The 24,518-nt window shown below is 30.3% G+C and overlaps 1 protein-coding gene across 1 annotated transcript in view; it reads right to left on the reverse strand.

Annotated features, from left to right (window-relative positions):
* The window catches only part of LOC106464745 (ceramide synthase 6-like), a 49,278-nt gene that overhangs the window by 6,211 nt on the left and 18,549 nt on the right, over window positions 1-24,518 (reverse strand). The window contains exons 6-9 of the mRNA XM_013924902.2: window positions 23,022-23,114; window positions 17,094-17,222; window positions 15,102-15,208; window positions 1,984-2,137 (exon numbers count right to left, since the gene is read on the reverse strand). Of these exons, the coding sequence (XP_013780356.1) occupies window positions 1,984-2,137; window positions 15,102-15,208; window positions 17,094-17,222; window positions 23,022-23,114 (483 nt within the window). The remainder of the gene's footprint in view (window positions 1-1,983; window positions 2,138-15,101; window positions 15,209-17,093; window positions 17,223-23,021; window positions 23,115-24,518) is intronic.

The raw sequence follows: 24,518 nt of genomic DNA on the forward strand, positions 1-24,518 counted from the left end.
GATACAAGTAGTTTATACTGACACAGATATATATATATATATATATATATATATATACAGTATGAAAAAAAGAGGACACATGACCAGATACTGTTGCACGACTTAGGAGAGATATCCTGGCACCCAAGGGTGTTGGTTTAGAGTAGGGTTGTTTTGTTCACTTAAGATGGATTCCTTGATTTTTCGTTTGTTTATGTTTGGTTATTTGTTTAAAATTACTGTGTTTGTAATAGATATACTTTGGTTTTTGAGTTGTAATGGTGGAAAACAGGACGTTTTTTTTCATTGTGTTCTGTCAATCTGGTTTCCAATTTTCTTCCTGTTTCTCCGATGTAGAATTCTGGGCAGTTTTAAATGTTATTTTGTAAATGACGTTATTATTGTGTGATTCTAAATAATTTTTGTTTTGTAACAATTTTAATTTAGGGCCGTGTTTTTGAAAGAATTTGATGTTGACAGGAATTTTGTGTTTAATGGCTAGTTTGTCTAAGTGTGGATTATTCTTGAGCTGGTTTCAGGGACAAAAGGTAAACTGCAGTGTAATGTTCTGTTGTTGGGTTTGTTAGTATCAATTTTGTTTGTGAGTTGAGTTTTGTTGTATTGAATGTTGGAGAGTTTTTCAACAATAGCTGGTGGAAAATTGTTGGTGTGAATGAAGGAATGCTTTATGTGACTTATTTCTTCATCTATGTAGTCTGTTGAACGAAGTGGATGTGTTTATGAGGTTTTTCAGTGATTTCCCAAAAACTGTATTTTAAATAAACCGGTGTTTTGATTAATCTTTATAAGAAAGGGTAGAAAAGAAAAGATCTCACTAAGCATGTGCCAAGGCTATCATAGATAAAAATACAGTTTTTCACTGTACCAGCTACAACATTATTACATAGATTAAATTATTTAAACATGTAGGAATTGTCACATAATTCCTTTTATTTCTCACAGTCTGTCTCGGATTTTGCCCACAATTTATTATTTTGAACTCTAACAACAAAACTTTATAACTTATAATCTTTTTTTGATCTTGTTTTTTTGTTAAAAATTGTCATTAAAAGTTACAAAAGAGCTATCTGCATATAGTCAGCGCTTATTTTAAACGATAGCCCATGAGACTAAGGAGAAGGCAACTAGTCAAAAGCACCCATTACAAGCAGCTTTTATCTGACTACACACTTGATTTGACCATCACTCTTATAGTGTACCTATAAACTCAAAGCACATAGCATGGTTTCTTGGTAAGAGAATGCAAACCACAAACTCCTGGATACACATTCCAGGCACTCTAAACACTAGACTGCCTGGCCACTTTTGGATCTTAATACAAACAAAAGGGAATCCTCAACACACATGGTACTTCAAATTCTTTTAGGCAGGATTAGAGTAAATTAATCTACGAGGCATTTTTTTTCCTTTTTATGAGCTATATTTTTGTGCACCAGCAATACCAAGTGTGAGATGTGCATATACCTGATTCGATTTTATTACTCATCAGGATCTCTACCAGCCTACCCTTAAATTGAAATTCTTTTAAAAAGGATTACAGCAAATTAATCTATGAGACCTTGAACATGGTCAAATACATCAGTCAAAAAGGGTTTGACCTCCCGAGTCCAAAACTGTAATTAGATCTTAAATTGGTCAAGAGATGACAGCTATAAGCTAAAAGCTTGTATTTGAAAAAAAACTCAGAGCCATTCTATGAGCCACTATGCCACGGCTAAAAATGTACTGCCTTTTCCCAATGACATCTAGTGCTGTTTTATTTTTTCCTGTAGCAATCATTTTATATAATTAGTTTTCTTTAAACTTACCAAATGTACATAGAAAAATAGTCATGTTAACTAGAAACAACATTATCCAAATTTAAAAGCATCTGACTGTTAGATTCCTAAAAATTCAACAGTTTTCTAAACTGTGTTTAATTATTATGCACCTAGTAGTTTATTTGCATTATAATCATCAGTCGAGAAAAAAAAAAGAACTAACCCCTTTCTGAAAAGCTTGTAGTGCAATGCAAACAATGATCCAGGTCCACACAACATGAAGAAGCTGAAGGGCTAGAAGTAGTGAGTTGAAAATGAAATAGACAGGAAAAAAGTCCAGGATGGTAATGGCTTCATACATTGTACTGTAGATTACTCTATTAAAGAAATACAAAACACATTACTGAGGATACTGTGTGAAAAATATTAATGTTTGATAAAAGTTACTTTTATGTACTTAAGAATTTAACAAACACACATTTGGCAGACTAAGTAAAACATGATGCTTGTAAAGCAATAATCAAAGAAACTCAAAAAAAGAACTTGTTTTAGCTTCACAATAACATTATAAACAATAGTTTCAGCACATTCAACCCTAAATCTCATCTTGCATAAAGGTTGGAGTTCATTCTAGCATTGCTATAGTCACTTGTTACTCATTGAGTGTTAATGGTAAGTGACATTAAAATAACAGAAAAATCTTAGTTTTAACAAAAAAAACATCATTATGATTAATACACCAGAATTCTCATGACTACACTTGCATTTTCTTGTCATCTTGCAAACATAAAAAAAAAGCATGTTAACTAAATGGGTGGAACAGTAAAAACTCCAGTAGTTAATAATGAAAGATTGTATTATATATTTTTAAATGATTGCAACTGAACATTTCAAAAGTTCAAATAACTACTGTTTACACACAATAATTGGTATGCAGTGCATTATGAGAAAGAGAACTGTAAAGAAGAAAAAACTATACAAGGTCTTTTGCAAGGAATGAAACTTACCTCATTACCATTTCAAAAGGCCTGATTAGTTTGTTTTAGTTTTAAAAACTTCGGAATTTGCTCTTCTCTCAAGAATATGTTGCAAGTTATTTAACACATATTTATCAGGTCTATTTACTTCAAAGCCTTTTCTTTTTCAGTATAAAAAGGTTTCCTTTTATTCAATTACCTTTATTTTGGAAGTAATACATTACCTAAAATAACATGCAAACATCTGATGACTTAACAAAAATTGATAATTTGCCCTCAAAGATTTGAAATATATTTGTATGGTTTAATAAATTTCAGTGAATTAGGACAGTAAATTATATAGAATGATTGCCTTGATACGATAGTGCAAAGTGAATTCAATCAATCAAGATGAAAGGCAAAGTTTAATGCTTAAAAAGTAATAAAAACTCTGCCCAATAAAATAGCAATATTTTACGCAGTTAGTCCTGATAAGCTACACTACAGGTATGAAAACTCAGTTTTTAGCATTTAAACTTTAAAGTTCTTGAGACTTATCACTGAGCCATTGGAGGTCTAGTTATGATAAGAATTATAGCCTATGATAAAGCATTTCATAAACTCTGAAAGGTTTCACAACAAGGAGCAAAATTCTGACACACAGTGTTTTACTATTTAACCCTTTCGCAACTCTACTGCACAAATTACCATTTTACATTCAAAATTTAATTAAACACCTTTACTATAGATTTATGTTAATAATTAACACTATAATGTATTTTATTATTTGAATTTTCAAGTTATATAAGTTTTAGGTCCCTTATTTCAAAAGAAACCTTTAAAAACTATTTAAATCGTACATGTATTGTCACGTGACCAACAAGCTATGAAAGTTCTCTATTTTGACACGCTGTATCTTCAATAATACAATGGCAGTTGTGTAGACGTACATCTAGACTGTAAGATACTTACATAACCTTTTTACTTGTACAAAGTTCTCTGAATGAATGCAGTTGAAACAAGTAATAAATTTCTTAAACCCCTGACAGATGCCATTCCCACTTACAAGAGATATGTTTACGCTTTATAGTCTACATGTATAGGTTATATATGCATGTATATAGTTATTAGAAAGAGTTACTTTTATACTATAATCTAACAATGGTTATTTTGAAATTAAAGAGTAGTTGTCATCACAGAGTACATGTAACTGACTGTAGTATTGTTGGTTGCTTGATCGACTATGGTACTTAGTTGTTTCTTACTTAAATAAGTTATAGTTATAGATACAGTTTAAACTGTGTTTAGGTCTTACTTTTATATTCTAGATAATTATGTATTAGTTATGTTTTAAAATGCATAACTGAAAGGTTTAAACATTTTTTAAATATACATCACACCTTGCATCAGTTCTCAAGGCTTACGATACTACACGGTGCATGAAAACTTTGCAGAAGGGTTGCGTATATCTCCCAGAGACACTGTAATATGCCTTGAGGGCACCATTGACTTGTGTCAAGATGAACAATAAATATACATCATACATTGCGTCAGTTCTCAAGGCTAATGATATTACGCGGTGCATGAAAATTTTGCAGAATGGTTGCGTATGTTTCTCAGACACACTGTATTATGCCTTGATGGCACTGTTGACTTGTGTAAAGATGAATAATGAATGGTAATGGATAAGAAAGGAAAATAAAACATTAAAAATTAACTATTTGTGAAAAGGAAAACACCAGAAATTACAAACATAATTACAATATCTTTAAAGATATCCAACAACAAATTTAAAGGTATATTCTTTTTTCTATTTTCTAATTTCAATCATTTCATTGATTTTGAACATTGATGATAATGTTTAATGTTCGTGATATGGTAGAGAAAATGAAAAATAAAATAAAAACATATCTTAAAGAAACTTGATATTCATTTAAGTGGTTCTAGAGATTATTCAAATGAAATATGAAACTATAAGATGAAGAAAAGTATTTTTGTACTTAAGGTGAAAATCACCTTGCACTCAAACTGTTAAAATAGTTTGAGTGCATATAACTACTGTAGATAAATAACATTTTTATCAGAAAGATGTAATTAAAATAATTTCATTCTTTGTGTACAAAATACTTATAAACTTTAACAAAATCTTATGAAGTTTTGTGAGGAATGCTCAGAGTTATCATATGTTTTTGGCATAAATGTCCTTCCCAGTCAAAGTGATACAAAATACAACAGCCCATGTGGAAAGGAATTTTCAAAATGTTTTTCTAATCATTTTTGGATATACTTTACTTAAAATAATATGTTATGCTTTCAAAATACAAAATAAAATGACTATGAATAAATAAGAACTTTACTAACAACCAGCTACTAATTTATTTTAGTTCTAAAGGCCCACAGAAGTGTAAAACAGTTGAAAAGTTATTGATCAAAACTGAAAAATGCACACAAAGTATTTTGTTCTTTGATAAGTAAATTTACATGTAAAACTGCCAATCAAAATGCAGCTTTATAAGAAGTCATTAGTAAAAAGATATGTGAAATGTATTAAAATCAAGTTAAATAAGTATTAATTTATTTGAAGGTCAGGTATTATATTATTTACAACTGATTTCATAGAGTCTGGGACATTTCATGAGGGACAGCTTGTGACATGGACTTTTTGTCATGGAAAACCCTGTGTTATGGAATCCAAGTTGCCATCACATCATTAAGAAAGGTTTTGTTACAAGTGCTTTTGTGATTGGTGAATTTTGTTACTAGATTCACCACTATGATACATATATTATGTTTGCAAATGTTAAAGTTATTAAAGGTGTTTTGAATTCAAATCAAAGTATGTTAAGTTACAATAAATGTTTTTATAGACCTAAACCATTTTCACTGTAATTTATGTTTTATGTAACACTGTTCGTGACACCCCCTGTGACATCGTAATACAGGCTTGGACACCCTCTCACCCTCATAGCATTATGTAATTTTTGAATGGTTCCCACATGATTGTACGATTTATGATCTATTATCATTTTATATTATTGTCACCAATCAATTTCATATTTACAAAACTACCTCTCACAAAACTAGTACTCATGACAAAAACTGCAATGTCACAAAAATGATGTAAAAAGAATGCACCTATCATAAGTTGTCCTAGTAACAAAATGTCTGGATCCCAATTTCATATTAAATTACATTTTGATTGTCATTTTCAAGAGAAAATTTGTGTGTGTGTGTAAATATATGTATACAAAATTTTGACTACATTTTCAAGTTTTAATACCAGGTATTAATTATCATAATTCTCTCTATACAGGTATGGTCACTTTAACTGACCTTGCAAGCACCATGTAACCATGAAAGTATTTATAACTTTTAGTATATTAACTGTATCTTCACAAAATTTGGCAAACTTTTGGTAAATATTACAAAGTATTTTGTACACAAAACATTATATTTTATAAATCAAGTATTTGTATTAAGAATTTATCTGTGAATATATAAAGTCAGAGTGTGTCTCAGACTCTGACTAGTCTGAGTGCAAGATGATTTTTATGTTAAGATTAAAAATACTTTTTTCATCTTAAAATTTTATAATTTCCTTTGCATAACTTTTAAATCTTCTTAAATGAATATCTAAAGTTTTTTCGGTAAAATTTTATATTATGTCCATTTTCTCTACCCAAACACAATATGGTCTCTATCAATTTGATGACTGACCTTGTAATCACCACAAAAATATGAAATAAATCTGTATCAACCCCCTTTTTTGCTTTCTAAAATGACTGCAGACTAAACAGAAAATTACATCACAAGAGAATTATTGGCAATTTGTGAAAGATAGTATGTGATAGGCAGCAAGTGGGTTTGACTTTATGGTTTATATTTCCATAAATAAAGAATATTAGAAGCTGTGAAAACGAGACTATGTTTTAGTTATATCTATATTATAATGAATATTGTATGTTAAACTTAGGACATCATAGAGGGTTGATGAAAAAATAGAAAATAGGCAAGTCAAAGAGAACAAGTGTCCCATCCATAGACAAGAAGAGATGGGGAATTTATTTAAATATTTCTTTTTTGAAATTAAGAAATTAGAGTTTATATTAAAATTTGATTTACTAACTATGTTTTGATGCCAAGTTTATCTGTATACAATGATAATAAAGTAGCTTAATTAAACTTTGAATGTATCAATTAAAAGTCATGATAAGCGCACTTTTACCTACCTGTACTGAGGGTTAAAAATAAAAACAAAATTTTAAAATGCATATGAATATCTGCAAGTTTATCAATGACAGCATAAATACAAATGAGCAAAAGTTAGGCTCTCTTGTGATGATAGAGTGAGCAAACTATAATAACAGCAGCCAATGCATAAAATGTGAAAGTGTTTTAAATGGAGTACCTTGTTACAGTATAAAGCACCAAGTTTTAACTAAGATCATTCTTACTTGTGTGCCATGTTTAGATTTAGACTTACCAATGTACATGAACCTGAATAGCTTGCCAGTACACCTTATATTCTATCTGACAGCTATCGTGTACACGCTAATAAACCAATTCACTGTGTTCTTTTATGCATCTTACTTAATATTTTGCTATTATTTTTGCAACTAAAAAAAAAAAATTCACACATAATTCTGATGATTTGCAGATTACTGTAATTCAATATATTAAAAACAAAAACCATATAAACATTATTTTCTAACTTATTAGGCTTAGAACAATATACGTATATTGCTATGCCTTATATGAATACTTAATCAAACGTGAAACTGAAGTAACTGTACACCTTATGCAAAAGAAATTTCTTCCATTGCAAGAAATCATCTGACAATTTAGTTTCTGCTGGTAAAGTACCACAGATATTGAAATTTTAATAATGCAATGATGTAAAAATTTGTAAACATAAGTGCAAAAAAAATGTCAAAGAACTTTTATTGGTTTTCCTAAACTTAATTTAGAACATACTGCCAAAAGCATAAATACATGAAGCTCAGTTGATGAAGAACAAAGAGGAAAGAACCAATTTTCAAGATTCCCTAATGTATAATGAGTCATCATGACAAAACATATATATAAATCATATGGTTTTATGTGTAAGTATTGTTACCAGTATGTTTCAAATAGATAAACATACTAACCTTTTAATTTCAGAGTACATAGCATTTACAGGAATACCAATAGCATACTACACTTTTCTTTTACCTATATACTTATTCAAATTACTGATGTAGCTAAATTAATTTCTATACTTCTTTTCATTCCAGACAGAGCTATTTGACAATCTACTGATGTAGCTTCATTAATTGCTATACTTCTTTTCATTCCAGACAGAGCTATTTGACAAATTACTGATGTAGCTAAATTAATTTCTATACTTCTTTTCATTCCAGACAGAGCTATTTGACAAATTACTGATGTAGCTAAATTAATTTCTATACTTCTTTTCATTCCAGACAGAGGTATTTGACAAATTACTGATGTAGCTAAATTAATTACTATACTTCTTTTCATTCCAGACAGAGCTATTTGACAAATTACTAAATTTTTTTCAATTTTGTATCACTACTTTAGGTCACATAAAAAATGTGTTAAAAAAAGTCATCTCTGTAGGTGTAAGAGATAGGTTGGCTCACTGGACAGTAAACTGGCAAGATGGAAGAAAGCAGAACATATCCGTAACTAGGACAGGTCAATCAGGATGATTGCCCTACATATAAAACAGGAAAGGCTGCAAAAATGACCGAAATGGGTTGCCACAGAATTAACAAAGGGGGGGTAAATATGATGGCATGCCCTGGGTGTTAAATTGTCAAACTGGATTAACTTCACAGGTGGTATACCTCAGAACCTAAGTGTTAGGACCTTTGTTCTTTTTGATTTACCTCAATGACATAGATGAAGGAATCGTTAACAGATTATTTAGATCTGCTATGATATTAAAGTTTTGGGTGTTGTTGGCTGTAAGGAGGAGGATACTGTTTTACAAGTAATAAATAAATGCAAAGTAATGCACATGGGATATTACAATTTGAAATGAGTATAATTTTGATGAGAATAACCTCAACAGTCTCATGGAAGAAAACTGTCTTGGTGTTCTGGTTCACCAGTCTCTTAAGCCATCCAAGCAATGTGCTGTTGCTAATGGTAGGGTAAATATGATTTTAGGTTTTACCTACAGGAATACTGAATAAAAGACTAAAAATGTTATAATGTCATTGTATAGGTCATTGATCAGGGCACATCTGGAGTACTGTATTTAGTCTTGGGCTCTTTACTTTAGAAAGGACACTGTATTGTTAGAAAGGGCTCAAATGAGGGCTTCTGGGATGATACCTGTGATGGAAAGATCGTCATATGAAGATGGGTTAAGATCCCTGAAATCTAGAAAAACTGAAGAGTAAAAGGAGATCTGATTGAAGTGTTTAAGATTGTTATTAGAACTGACATTGTTAATGAATCATCTTTTTTCATACTTAATGGTGAGAATGGTAAGAGACATTTTGGCAGGGTAAAAGCCATCTTCAGCTAAGACAGGTTAATTTTTCTAAATGGTTGGTTTTATTGAAATGGGTTGACTTTAGATGAAGTACATGCAGTTAATTTAAGGGAATTTCGAGGAAGGCTTTATAAACCATTGAATGATAAGGGCTGGTTTAGAGTGTTTTATTTTAGTTTAGTATAATGGATGGGATGGTCTTGGATAGTAGCAGATGGACCAACAGATCATTTGTTGTCTTTAAATTATATGCATATGTATACATGTAAGTAAAGGTAGAACAATGAAGCTGATAGACACCATACAACCTGGCTTGAGTGACAAAAGTCTGTATCAGCTAAAGTATCTTATTACTAGATCACAGATCATTAAGTGATTTTGTTAATAATTAGAAAAATTTACTTGCCCACTGGAGAACCATTATAAGACAGAAATATAAAAATTAACCATAAGTACACAGGGACAATCCATTGGACTAACCCAGTGTTAGAGAATTAATCTTTATTATAATTCCAAATTTACAAAGTATATCTTCCCAAAATTTAGTAAGATTTTAGTACACATTACAAGTATGTTGTACACAAAAGACCAGAATTGTTAATCAATTATTTCTACTAAAGATTTGTCTGTAAATTTACTGATTCAGTCCAAATAAGACAATGACTAGCCCAAGTGAAAAGAGATTTTCTCGTTAAGAAGCAAAATACCTTTTTTTTCATCTTACAGTTTTCATATCTTATTTGCATAACTTCTAAAATGTAAATCTAAATGAATAATAAGCTTTTTTTGGTAAAAACTTTATACTTTATCCCTTACTTTTTCTACCTGACACTAACCATAAAAATATTATATGTAGTACAAGTTGAAAAAATATGAAGCACGATTAAAAATACCTTTGTAACAGACAATTATAATTATTTATCTTCAAAGCTTTCGGCCACTTAACTTTTCATTACTACTTTCATTTAACTTTATTTCTCTTTGAACTGTGCATAACTAGCATGAACAGAAACAAATAATCCAGTGGCAGTGTGGAAAGTTTAGAGTAACAGAAATTTCAGGTTATATCATGCAACATCTATCTAAAACATGTTCCTTGTTGTAAAAACCTACTAAGCACATATATAATTTAAAGTAACAAAGTGTAAAAATCTGAAATGACTGTAAATGAAATATATCTCTGTACACAACATTTTTTGTATAAACAACTTGTCTTTGTGGATAATCCCTATCTTTAACTAAAATCTAAAGTTTTTACTTGATCAAACTCTTGATAATGTGATGTTACAAAATTATGGTATCAAGAATTGTAAAAATCAACTGTCTTCATTTGTCACTACTCCACTTATTGTATCAACTCTTTTTTACTCTTCCCTAAGGTATTAACAAAGCATCATGTCCACTACCACCAATAATAGAAATGGTGTAATATTTTATTCCCCTAATGGGTAAACTCATTCTTCTCGTACAAAGCATATCTAATTTTGCGATAGTTTGAAACATATAATTGTTATAAAGTTGTGTTGTTTCAAAATTATGGTATCAAAAATTGTAAAAATAAACTATTTTCTTGTTGTTGTTTTTTGTAAATTTCTTTTGTATATATTTGTCTAAGTCACATTTGTATATTATCTGATATATATAACTATTTTCTTTTGTGAAATGTGTTAGCTGTAGAGCTTCTAAAATGAATGAAATTACATTGGTGACTATTAAGGCTAATTGCCGTAAATTATATAGTTGGAAAACTAATGCTTCAATTATGAAATGTATGTAAACTTTAGGCCTAATTGTCAATGTGTATTGAGATGTAATGGTATTGCATTATTTATAAGTCACAAAAATATAAAGAATAAACGTTATATGTTTCCTTGTGTGTTTATGTTACTGAAGTACTTGTCTTTAAACTTAACGTTATAAATTTCATAGTTCTGCACCCACGTCGAACAATGCACATTAAACATCAATCATTTTGCACTCATATAAGCATAAAAGTACCACTGTACAATAGGAATACTGCATATTCTGAAACCATATAAAGGAAGACAAAGTCTAAAATGAAGAATTCAGGGCAGAAAAACATCATGTAACACAGTAGAATGAAGATTAAGAATTTATTTAAATACTAGCACATAGCACTTCAGAAATGATGAGGCAAGTAATACCACTCCCACTCCATAGTATACCCTAACCTCACATTTCATAGCTAAGTAAAATAAATATATTTTGCAAAATCAAGCTTGACCAACACAGAGGCAGAAAAGTGCAGTCGAGGCAGTCAAATGTCGGTAAATTACTTTGTGAGCCAATCAAAATTAAGATCATTCATGAAATGAATTTGTGGCGTATTCATAGAATAATTATTTGAAAAAATCAGTTAGGTTAACAACTTCTAATATTTAGAAAAGCCAGTAAAATCCAACAATGGATTTTATGTCATGTTGCATAGCAACAAAAGTATAACCTAATATTGTTGTTAGTCTATATACTGAAAGTATAAAACGAAATGTATAAACTGTAAACAAGAAAAATATTTGTTGATTTCTTAATTTATAGTCTTCATTGATTAAATACTTTTTGTTGTTTTTTAGTAAAAACGTTGGTGACATAACAGTAAATAGCTTAATTCAGAAACAACTTAGATTTAAAATTAATTCGATATTTTTATTCTCATGATAAATTTTATGTACTTGGTTCTACGCTAGGTGATCCCACACTATGTCTTTAGGTTTATTATACCAACACTCAATGCACTTTTAAGGTTTCGTGGCAACCCCCCCCCTTTCATGTGGCACACACTGGCTTTTATATAAGTTAGATTTCCCTTTTAACCCTACCAATATGGGCTGGGTGGGATCCACTCAGCTCGTAAACCACAAAAGTATCCATGAGAGTAATTATACTACAATTTTTGATAATGTATACATATCTTTAAAACATTTTGCAGATTATTAGTAAAATTACAAGTCTTTCATACACAAAGTATCAGGTTTTTAAATTAAGTATTAAGATTTTTGTTTATTATTAAAGATTTGCTTGTGAATTTTTTTATTTCAAAATGTTGACTATCCAACATGCAAAGTAATTTTGATCTTAAGATTAAAAATACTTTTCTTTATCTGAAAATTACCAAGTTTTATTTGCATAATCTCTATTTCCTTCTAGGTAATCATTAAGCATTTTTTTGAATAATATGTTATATTTAATCTGTTATTTTACCAATGCCAGCTCTATATAGTGTTGGTTGATTTGACTGACCTTGTAACCATCATAAAAATTACCTTTTTTTTGTTTTAGAATAACTGCAAATTGTAACAGGAAACCACAAATCTCATAACAGTGTACATCTATTTATATTTATTAATTTTTGTTTTATTGACCCACGAACCACGTCCAACTAAAAATACCCGGACACAAATTGAAAATTACATTTGAACGTTCAGCTCACATTACCATATCAAACAGCGTAACACACAAGCTGCTGGCTCGTATACCCTATGAAGATTTTTATTATTTTTCTTTCATTATCTTATGTAATAAGTTTCTATTTTTGACATTTTAGTTACTTTTATAATAATAAATAGTGAAAAAGAAATGAAAAATCAAAAACCTCGTAATTAAATATCAAACATTTTTATTTTCAGTAAAGCTTTGTATTTTATTTGTTATTTTCTTTACTGTAACATAATACTTAATTCTCCAGGTTGTAGGTAAGTAATCAAGGTATAATGAAAATAAAATTTGCAAATGCAAAATAAAATGTATAGTATTGATCAAAAAATTTCAAAGTATTTATGGTCAGAGTTTATTCTTCTCACCTTTTCACACTTATTTTCTGTAGTTATTTAATTGCTAGCAGAAGGCTTAGTAACTAGAAGAAACAATATGAATAGTACTCTGTCCTTTTCAATATGGACAACAAAGTTCCAAAGTAAATCTCCTGAGTTTCTTCTAATCATTTTACACTTATTTCCTCTGTTTATACTACTGTTAGTGGCTGAAGTAAAAACCTGCCAAATATAAAGCAATGAATCACCATTCTTGTTTAGGTGTTACTGTACTTTGAAACTGCCAATATCAAATAAGCTTTTGTGGCACAATTCCCATAAATTTCCTTGCTTTGAAAACACAGTGGAGTTGGATTTATCATCTTGTTGACAGTATAATGGTTACAAAGAAAATTGTCTAAAGTATTATAAAATGCTTATGCTATGACTTTGTAGAAAGTCTGGCCGATCCAATAAACTTGTTAGGTGTTTGAATTTTGGTCGATAAGCAAAGGTTTCATAGAGTTTATTCAAATCCCAGCTCTGAAAACAGAGTGGGGTAGGATTTATCAGCTTGTTTACACAGTACAAATAGATGCAACAAGAACTGTCTAAAGTACTATATAAAAGTGAGAGAAAATATTTATGATATGGCCCTGTACAAAGTTGTACCCGATCCAAAAAACTTGAGTGGTCGGGATTTAGTGGTAATATAGGAGTGAAAGTGCTTTTGAACATCTTGTTTCCTATTTTACCATGCTTACACGGTAACCAATAAATGCATAGTTTCCAATATTCTGTATAGTACAGTGAGGTTTGGGTTACCTTATATTACATACATACACACATATATATATTTTTTGCTTTCAGTTATTTTTCCTAAAACATAGAACAGCAAATAAAAGATATTCAGAAAACAATGATCTCCACTACTTATGATATTTTGAAGTTCATTTTTGTACTCGTGAGTCGTACTTGCTAACCCTGTTGTAAACCATGTCCCAATTCACATGTCGATGTAGAAAAAAATAATTTTTGTAGACTTTTACATATGCATTTTTGAATACCAAAAAATCATAGATGACTATACCTATACCACAAAAATCTACTGTAATTTACCAGGCCTCCTAACTATGCTGTAATTGAGACTAAAAAAAATCTAATTTCTGTTTGGAAAATAGCATTGATCATAATACTTAAAACTTTCCAACAATAGTAGAGCTTTTCTCTTGTAACATAGAAAGAGTAACAGAATTATGTAGAGGAAATTGGTTATAACTTTTTTATAGGCATAAAAAAGCAGGCATAGATAAACAAGTCTTCTCAAATGATGAAGAAGTTGGTGGAGCCAATATTGTGGATTTGCTAATTATGATGATATCTCAGCAAATAGAAAAGGTAGAAGGTTCTTGTTTTATATTCTAGCTTGCCAATATTGGAAATTTGAGTTTCTAATTCATACAATACTCTAGACATTGTATTGTGGGCATCATAAAATGTAATCTGATCAAACCCAGAAGGCCACATACCACGTGACAAACAAAAATCGATACTTATCCTTTTTTTATACTTACTTTTAAATTAAGAAACTAACTAATGTATAATGCTAAATTTAAATTATAATCTACAGTTTGATGCCAAACTTATTGCCATACAGTTGTAAAATAATATTTAAATACAACGTTAAACATAAGTCTACAAACATGATGACAAGCCCTCTGACCCCTACCTGTCTCGATAGGGCTAAATTAAGAAATTAAAACTTGTATAATATTAAATGTGAATTATATACTACATTTTGCTGCCAAGTTTATTGACAAATATTGATAGTAAAGCTGTTTCATTTAATTTTGAATGTAACTCTGTAAAAGGTTCGTGATATAAGCACTTTAACCTCATCCATGCACACAGGGTTAACTCTTTAACTACTAGATATGCCTCTAGAGAAAGTGAACTGTCAGGAATTTTTTTCTTTCTTTACTTATTTAGTAATTAAACTGGAAGAAGATTAACACAACAATTATTTGTCTAATAAAACTATAACTTGGCTAGTTAAAAACAACAACACAACCATAAGCACACATTCAATCAAAAACCTTTAAAATTAACATACCTGTAAGGAAAAAGTCCTAATCTAGAAACAATCCATGCTAGAGTGAAAATCATAAATGAGACGTCAGCCATGTTTTGCTTCCCTAGATATTTTATCATTTTGGTTACCTTCAAAAAGAATAGTTACAAAAATGAGTAAAGTTACACATCTTTAGACTTTTATGTATTTGTACCAACATGTTATAATCAAAAAAATTAATGACAAGTTATAGAAGATGAAAGAAATTGTAAAATTTCCATCTTTAGAATTAAAAGGTACTTCAGAAGATTTATTTACTCTTGGATGAGCATAAAGCTCATTCTTTACATTAATGTTGATGAATATTTTTTCTTTTGTCATTTTAGGATATATCCATAGATGATGAGTAGTAGGTCTACATGTTTCAATATGCCCAATAAATTATCTATTGCAGTTAATCAACTGAGACAAGATAAACAGAAATTAGTTTATCTATAGGTTAACTCTGAATTTTCAAAATATATATCTTATAAAAACATTTTCATGGATGGACAGAAAACTGAAGGAGCAACACTAAAAAATGAAGAAGGAACTCGGAAGTAAGCAGGAAGTGCAAAAGTAGAGCATACAAAGGCATAAACTTCTTTGTACAGATTCATCCAAAGTTCCCTTAAATAGCATTTAGTAGAGTCTTTATGGTTTCAAGGGCAACCTTACTACTTGAACCAAGAATTAAGTAATTATACAGATGTGACTTAAATAAATCGTTTGACAAACTCACAGGGTGACCCAAAGGTTAAGCAAATATATATTTCTTGAAGAACTAACAGAAAGCATGTAAGACAATGAAGTCCAAGAGAAACCTTAACAGCCTAACTCATATATTTAACCAATATAAATAATTATGAGATTTGTCAAAATTGTAAAGTTTAATAATTTTAAAACTGTGTCATATTTTCGTGGTCTAAATCTTTAACAGATGTTGGTCATATAGTTCATTAGACTGATAAGCTTTAAATTTAAAGGCCAAATATACACCAAGTTATCAGTTGCACATGAAACCAAATCATATAACCATAGACTTAGGTTTTATTAAGTACAAAAGTTTTGTATTTTTATAACAACAGTTCTTCAAAGTAGCTTAACAAAAATTGCTAGACTATGCCTATTCTAAAGGTCAATCCACATACATAGTTTCAAATTATCTAATACTTGTTTTTTAAGATAACTTTAACCCTAGAAATTCTAATATCAATCAACAATTGTCACTACAAAAAAAGTTTAGATTTATAAACTTCATGTAAATGAGAGCTAAACATTAGCACCTATGACTTTGTTTATAGGAAATATAATCTTTTGGTAAGGTGATTAAACATTATTTTCCATAACTTTCATATCAAAATTTAAAAATGTATCTAGTACATTCAAGCATTTTTTTAAAAATTCAACTGAAGATTCACACAAGAGAAAAAGAAACTGTCTCCTGTTCATTCCATATATACAAGACATTCTGAGGAATATTTTTGGTTTTTGGACATAAAAAAAAAACACAGCTGAAATGGCAAGTATGTTTGGTGACAGAATTCAAACTTGCTACCCACAGATTGAGAGTCGAGCATCCTAAACACTAGACACACAACTTATAACTTGGATTAAGTACGCTTAAGGAATCACTAAGCAACTTGAAAAGCATTTGTTTGTTTCACAAGATACTATTAATCCAGTTTTCATGAAAAATGGTTAACACTGGAATCTGCATTGTAACTCTAAATTTTCATTTAGTATTTGGTTAAATAATTTGAAAGTTTTAAACATACAAATATATCTCTAGACTTTATTCATTATGAACATCAACAAATAATTTATTGCTCTTGAATGTTCATAAAGAGAATGATGAGCATAATCTCCAAGTATAAGTATTTAAAGAGTGAAGATAAGTGATTAGTGTGGACCTTAGAACATTTTAGGTAATATACTGATATTAACACACACAAATGTAAAAAAATAATAATTTTAGTACATCTGGTTCCTTACCTCAAGAGGAATATCTGCAAAGTCATGTATAAGCATCACTAATGTTCCTACTCGCCAGAAGTTACAAGCCCAAGAAAAACTCAGTAACATAATGGTGATGATGTGGTGTACAAACATCTGTAAAAAGTCCTGTACACAGTAATAATAAAATAAGAAAGTAATGTTATTACTAATGGAGTAGGAGCATTATTAACAAAATATATAAATTTCAAAATATGCACCTTAAGATGTAAGACTTAATATATACATATACAGAAGTTTTCAAAATAAGCTTAGCAACATAAAACAGAAAAAAAAATGTAATTATTTGCTTATAGCCCTCAAAAGCTGTTACACATACAAGACTGCTGGAAGTATATGATGTACAAAAAAAGAACACTTGGGTGAGAAAAAAAAGCACACCAAAACAGTAAGTGTAGAGAGAAGTTGAAAATCAAAATCAAATGACCCATATGAAAGTGATGAGGTTCATGTTTTTTATTATTCTATATAAAAGTAAAGCTGATTGACTCACATTTTAGTCCTAAGACAATGGTGTATTAATTCAAGTTAAGAAAGAGAAGCAAATGTACAAAGATTTTTTGTCAAAGATAAAAAAAAAAAAAAGTTCAATTAATGACAAGACTTATACTAACATAAGACCTGTAAGCTCACATTATGGTGTATTATATGATTTACCAACAGTTCATAAAACAGATGTTCCTCTCAGGCCAATCTTATCCAACATTGACACTTTTAATCATAGAGTAGCTGGATTTTATTGCCAGAAAAAGTTTATGAGGAATACACAGTTAAAGATAGAAAATTCAAAATTTCATTTGCAAAAAAAACTTAAACCAGATAAACCTGTTTATTGGGTTACTTTTGACATTATTTCCATTTTCACTTACTTATCTCTAAACATAATTGCAGTTAATATATAATATGTGATTTAGTTTTTTTAAAATAATGAAAATGTAGAAGGATTAATTAAAGCAGTTTTTCAAAAATTATTGGAATTCACTACAAATAAATCCTGTTTCATTTATAATACTGAACTGTATGTTCAAATAGATGGGGTTTCAATGAGTTCCAAGTTAATTCCCTGTTTGGCCAATCTTTTTTGATTATACAGAAAAGAAAATTGTCCAAAAGAATTCAGACCAATCTGTTTAGAAGATATAGATGTTACATTTGTGGTTTTTAATGAACAAGTCCAAGTAAAACAGTTTCTTGATAACACGAATAAACACACCAGTATTCAATTCATCATTCACGAACAAAATAACTCTTAGTTATCTTTTTTGGAAGTTTGCGCAAAGCTACACGAGGGCTATATGCACTAGCCATCCCTAATTTAACAGTGAAAGACTAGATGGAAGGCTACTCTTTTACCAACAAATAATGTGGTTGAAATAGTGAGCACGTTTGGTGGGACAGGGATGTGAACCCACATATTGCAAGTCAAGAGCCATAACTACCTGGCCATGATAATTTTTGGATACTACAGTAATTAACTATAGTAGATACTATCAAGTAGTCTGTTTTCATAAGAAAACCTTTTTCAAAATTATACTTACATTTTAAGAGCATTATTCTAGAGCAGTTCTAGAAAAATTTTGTCAATATTCACAACCATAAAGCTTGGAAAATAGTTAGCTCATCAAAGCTTTTTTTAAAAAAGCATCAATTTTTTTATTTATTTATTTATTACAAAAAAATGATTTTCCATTTCATTTTATTGATAGTGTGTTTAATAAGTTCTTGAGGGAAGTCAACAACCCAATCCTTCTAGTGCTAAATACCCTGTGACCCTTGGACTACCATATTTAGCTGCAAGTACAGACTCAGTAAAAAAAAAAAATTAAGACTACTCAACAGAACTTATCCAAACATTATTGTGAGCATGGTTTTTACACCCCCCAAGTAGAGGAAGCAGAACCCCATTGTGGGCTGGTTCCTGCCTAGCCACCAGGCTAGGCTGGCCCAGATTGAGGAGGGCAGGGTAAAATGGTAGTTCAAGGAATCCAAGTAGAAGTACCACTGATCAACGAGTTTCTACTGAAAGGAACACATAAGAGCTCGACCCATAGGTATGAAAGCTCCCAAAAGAGATAGAGGTTCTCGAGCTGCAAAAGAATGTGAGGTGAGGGCCTTGTGGATTGCTTGCTCAATATCCCAAAGACAAAGAGGAGAAAGATGGACCCAACTGAAGATGGAATTGAATAAAAACCCAAACGAACAAGGTATTGACTGGGGATAAGAATGGACTTCTCCACCTTTATGAGGAATCCCACCCGTACTGCTTCTTGTAGAAGCAGATGAGTGTGGTTTCTGGACTGTGAATGGGAAGAAGCAAGCAGGAGCCAGTCATCCATGTAATGATGAGTGCAAAGACCCATCAAGTGAAGATGTTGGGCAAAAGTTCTTACCACCCATAAGAAGCCATGGTTAGTCCAAATGGGAGGGCTCTAAACTAGAATACCCAACGTCTAGATATAAATAACTATTAACAATGTGGGTACTGTGGGTATGAACCTCGAACTGTAGAGTAAGAGGAGAAAATTTGGATTCTAGTATCAAGAATGTAGGAAATGTAGCCAAAGCAAAGCTCAGCTTTATGAACTGGAAAGAAATGAACACATCAGCAATGTACCAATACAAAAAAAATTAAGCCTTACACCGAAAAAAATTAGGGTTATATGGCATATATTTAACAGTGATGAAAAAAAATTATTCAGATAGAACAATGAATTAGATGTTACTAGTAGGAATGATATGTAAAGTACAAACTATCTAAACATACCTAGTTGACAAAATACTCGTTAATAAAGAACTAACAAAATTACCTAGTCTACAAAGTACATAATAACCAACTACAATTACCTAGAAAACAAAGTAATAATTAATATCTAACTTACAATAAGTTTAAATTAACTTATATGACAAAGGACACATAAATATCTAGCTCACCAAAGTCCGAGCACTGATGACATGAAATACTTAATTCTCCTGTGTGTAAAGAAGGATAAAGCCACACAAAGGGTATCTGAATTGTGTCTACCATGGGTATCACAACTAGGTGTGAAGTGTACAAGTCAAGGAACCAATGATCCACTGGGAGATCTGGAAGCAATACGAAGAAAGGAGGAGAACAAACCTCCACCAAAGTGAACAACATGGAGGTATGGCAACAGGAGCAGGAAAAAGAAAACTATGAAAATCACCCTTGTCTCAAACATACAGAAAAAACTAAATATGTATCAACCAGAGTAACCAGGTGTAAAAAAGGGTGTGGAAGGCTAACTCTCCTGAGGAGAGTGACAGACCAAAATAAGAAGGTGCTAGAAAAAGAGTCCAAATTGTCTTCTTCTTCAGTAACATCATCAGGTTGAAAAGGAGAGGAAATTGCAGCCAAACATACCTTTGTTTGTTTTGAATTTCGCACAAAGCTACATGAGGGCTATCTGCACTAGCCATCCCTAATTTAGCAGTGTAAGACCAGAGGGAAGGCAGCTAATCATCACCACCCACCGCCAACTCTTGGGCAACTCTTTTACCAATGAATAGTGGGATTGAACGTCACATTATAATGCCCCCACAGCTAAAAAGGCGAGCATGTTTGGTGGGATGGGGATTCGAACCTGCGACCCTCAGATTGCGAGTCGAGTGCCCTAACCAAACATATGAATCTAGCTCCCTGCAAATTAAGGCCTATATCCCCTCTGCAGGTAAAGTCAAACCCGATTCCTGGGAAGGCTTACCATTAGCATTGTCAACTGTAATGGAAACTACCGTAGTTGATACAAAGTACTTGTATAATTCGATAACAAGAAACAAAAGCAAAAAAAAAATATTGTTGAAATAATTGAATGCAAACACTGTAAAAGTGAACTGTTGAAAAAAAATTGAAATGGCAAATGAGCACAACCATAAATTGTAGCCACATGCGAAAAAACGTCTAAATAAAGCTGTTCCAATCAAGAAAATGAGTATTAAGCAGGAATAGCAGAGAAGCTAGATGCACCAATACAAGTGGAGCAATACTATTGGTGGAGAGTAGTCACATGATATGTACATGTTCAAAAAAGTCACAAAATTCTGGGGTATATAGACTGTTGTAGTTCAAGCAAACTAATATATACATTATTTTACCATTAAATCACTAAACAATCACAATTTTACGAACTACAAAATAATTATGAAAAATTCAAAGAACGTGAACAAAACAATTTTTATTTTACTGATATATAAGTTGAAAATTTATACTAGACCTGTAAACGATACTTTACATTGAACCATTTTTATGAGCCTAAGATAACTCACAAGTAACTACAAAATTCTGTTGTATTATACGTATAAAATGCAGTCATGTAAAGGAAGCCTTTGATATAAATATCATGTATCTGGATATTCTAGTGGTGTTCCCTTTTATATCCCTATTCTGAGAAGCATTATTGCACACAATTTACAATGAAAATTTTCATTCAAGCGGGACACCCCTCCTTGCAATTATGCTACTGTCACATATGAACAGACTGGCTATGGCAAACAAAAGAATTATCTAGATGAGTAGTTTCATCAGTAAACTAAGCAGTGCTTTCAAGTAGAATTGTCACTTATTGTCAACAAATAGAATATATATATATATATATATATATATATATATATATAATAAATTCATATTAAAGTTAAAAAAAATAATATATATATATATATACTATCTTTTCAACTATTTCTTTTCAATATCAAATACTATTAAACCATCTTGAGCTTTATCTATACAACTGTGAGAATGTAATGAACAAACACTTCAATTTATCTGTTCACAGATTCATTAAATTTCACCAATTAACATAAAAAAATCTTCAAAAGTAGAAATCTCTCAACCAGCTTTCACATTCATTGAAGAAGTACTAATGAAAATAGCAATGACATTTGCTAGTAAAACACTGAACATTCAACATTTTGTATCTTAATTAAAAGTAACATTAAAAACGATATTTAATTGTGGAATCAGCAAAATGTCATAAGCCATTTGGGGTGTGTGTGTGTGAAAAAGGTTAGTTTTTTCACAGAAGAATTATATATAAATATCCAATTTTGCTTCATCTCCTAGTCCTAAAAACTACAACAAAAGAACTGTAGAAGAGCCATTTTCTCCCTATAACAACAAACAATGCTATAATGCATGAAAAATGTTATTAGGAAACAGGTATTTTGCAGCTACTGATACTTATTTGGATGTCATCCAATAAAGTTACTCACACTTTTCAATACTCATGATAGTTAAAATTCCCTTTTTAGGGGAAGAAAAAAATTCCCTCGTTTCGTCATCGTAAAAAAATTGTTAAAATAATAATGCTTAAGAATGAGTATCAAGGGGCTTTGAACTTTCAATATTGAATGTGAATTTTTATCCATTGAAAATAAAGGAACAAAAATTTCCAAATCTTAAAAATCCCCCTTTTTTTTCTGGTTAGAATTATCAAATAAAACAATGCATAAATACAAAACTATACACTTGAATATGATGTAGAAACACATGATTGCTAAGTTTGCATTCTTAAAATCCTACTTCATCCTTTGAACTTAAAAACCTAAGCAAAATCGGCATGTCAATTTCCTTTTCTGATTGATCTGTGTATTTAATAATATAGTTGAAGAAACTGAGTCACTTAAAATAAAGCTTATATATTTTCATTTATTTGGTGACTACTCTAAAATTGCTTAATATGTGAAAACAAATACAATAAAAATTTATAAAGGTTCTTTGAAGTATTTGAGCTTGATTAAAAGTTACCTTACCTTTACAAAAAAAATGGGTAAAGATACACGCACTGATACGTACATAAACTAACCTTATTACACATTTTACAATATTGTTAACAATGTAACAAAAAAAACTTCTAACAACTGGACATAATTTCTTGAATAATACTTCCTTACCTTTCTCTTAATGTCCAAGAATTGCGAAAAAGTTAATGACCAGTAGAATCCTAACTCCACCATGTAATACCACCATACATCATCAGTTACTGACTGCAGAAAAATAAAAACACTACTGATTCAATGAATAGAAATTACTGTACAATTATTAATGATAATCTAATGAAAGAAATAGACTAATTTTTATAATAAGTAAGAACAAAAGAAAACTTAGAACTGTAGAATCTAGTTTATGTCTGATATTTCATCATGATGTCTCCATCAGTAACTCTAGTTGTACATTAACAGTTGAAGATGTAGTGTTATTTTACGCTTGCCAATCGTTTTTTGAGTGAAACACTCATCCTTGCACTTACATACGACACAAGTTATACATTAATGGTCAAAGTAGTAGTGTTAATTAACACATGCCAATAGTCAATCAAGGGGAGCACTTATCCTTACACGTAAATACATGAATCAAATTGTACATTAACAGTTGAAAATGTGGTGTTATTTTATACATGCAAATAGTAATTAAAGTGCAGCATTCATTCTTGCATTTACATATGACTCAAGTTATAGATTAACTCTTTCAAACGTTAACAAAATTTGGCAGATTATCAGTAAACAGTAATTTTTTTTTATTAAATCATAAGGTTTGTAAAGCAATGTTTCTCTCAGCCTTTTTATTCTTTTCATATCCTGCCTACCTATCATTCAAAGTAATTTTCATTTTAAGAATAAAAATACTTGTGTATCAGAAAATTTTGAAATTTCATATGCAAAATCTTTATAATGTCCAGATAGTTACCAATTGTTTCTTAAGAAAAAACTTTATATTTTATCTGTTATTTTCAGTAATTAATCTGTACGAGTTCGGTAGGTTTGAACAATCTCAAAACCACCGTAAAAAATTAGGAAATAAACATAAATTATGTCTCTTTCATTCTAGAATGACATAAATTATAACATGAAAACATAAATGTTTAGATGAAATAGGTTAAATATCATAACATTTTACATTTATATATATTTATTATTTTTATTATATTATTCTTTCACCCACGCCTAGCTAACAATACAGAAGTTACAATAACGAGGCTCACATGCACTCATGTTACCATATCAAATAACAGAAAACTGACCTTTGGTCTGTACAAAGTAACTTGTCTTGGCTGTGTTTAGTCAACTAGTATTTTACAAAATACAGTCACATTTCAATTATTATACATTATACATGTATATAGAGTATTGCTATTTTGAAACAAGTTCTTAAAGTTAGTTTTCATAACAAATAGAACAGTAAATAAAGAAGTAAAACAAACAATTATCTCTTCTAGTTACAACCTTTGTACTCGGTTGCTGCTTGACGTAGGTTGCTAAGCCTTTACAAATTTTGCACATGGAGGGTATGATACAAAATATTTTTTTTTATGTTTTATATATACATTTGAATAACTAAAAAATCATAAATTACTACATCAATACCATAGAATCCAACTATAATTTATCAAG

Source organism: Limulus polyphemus, unplaced genomic scaffold (assembly GCF_000517525.1).
Source record: "Limulus polyphemus unplaced genomic scaffold, Limulus_polyphemus-2.1.2 Scaffold1732, whole genome shotgun sequence".
Taxonomy (NCBI): Eukaryota; Metazoa; Arthropoda; class Merostomata; order Xiphosura; family Limulidae; genus Limulus; species Limulus polyphemus.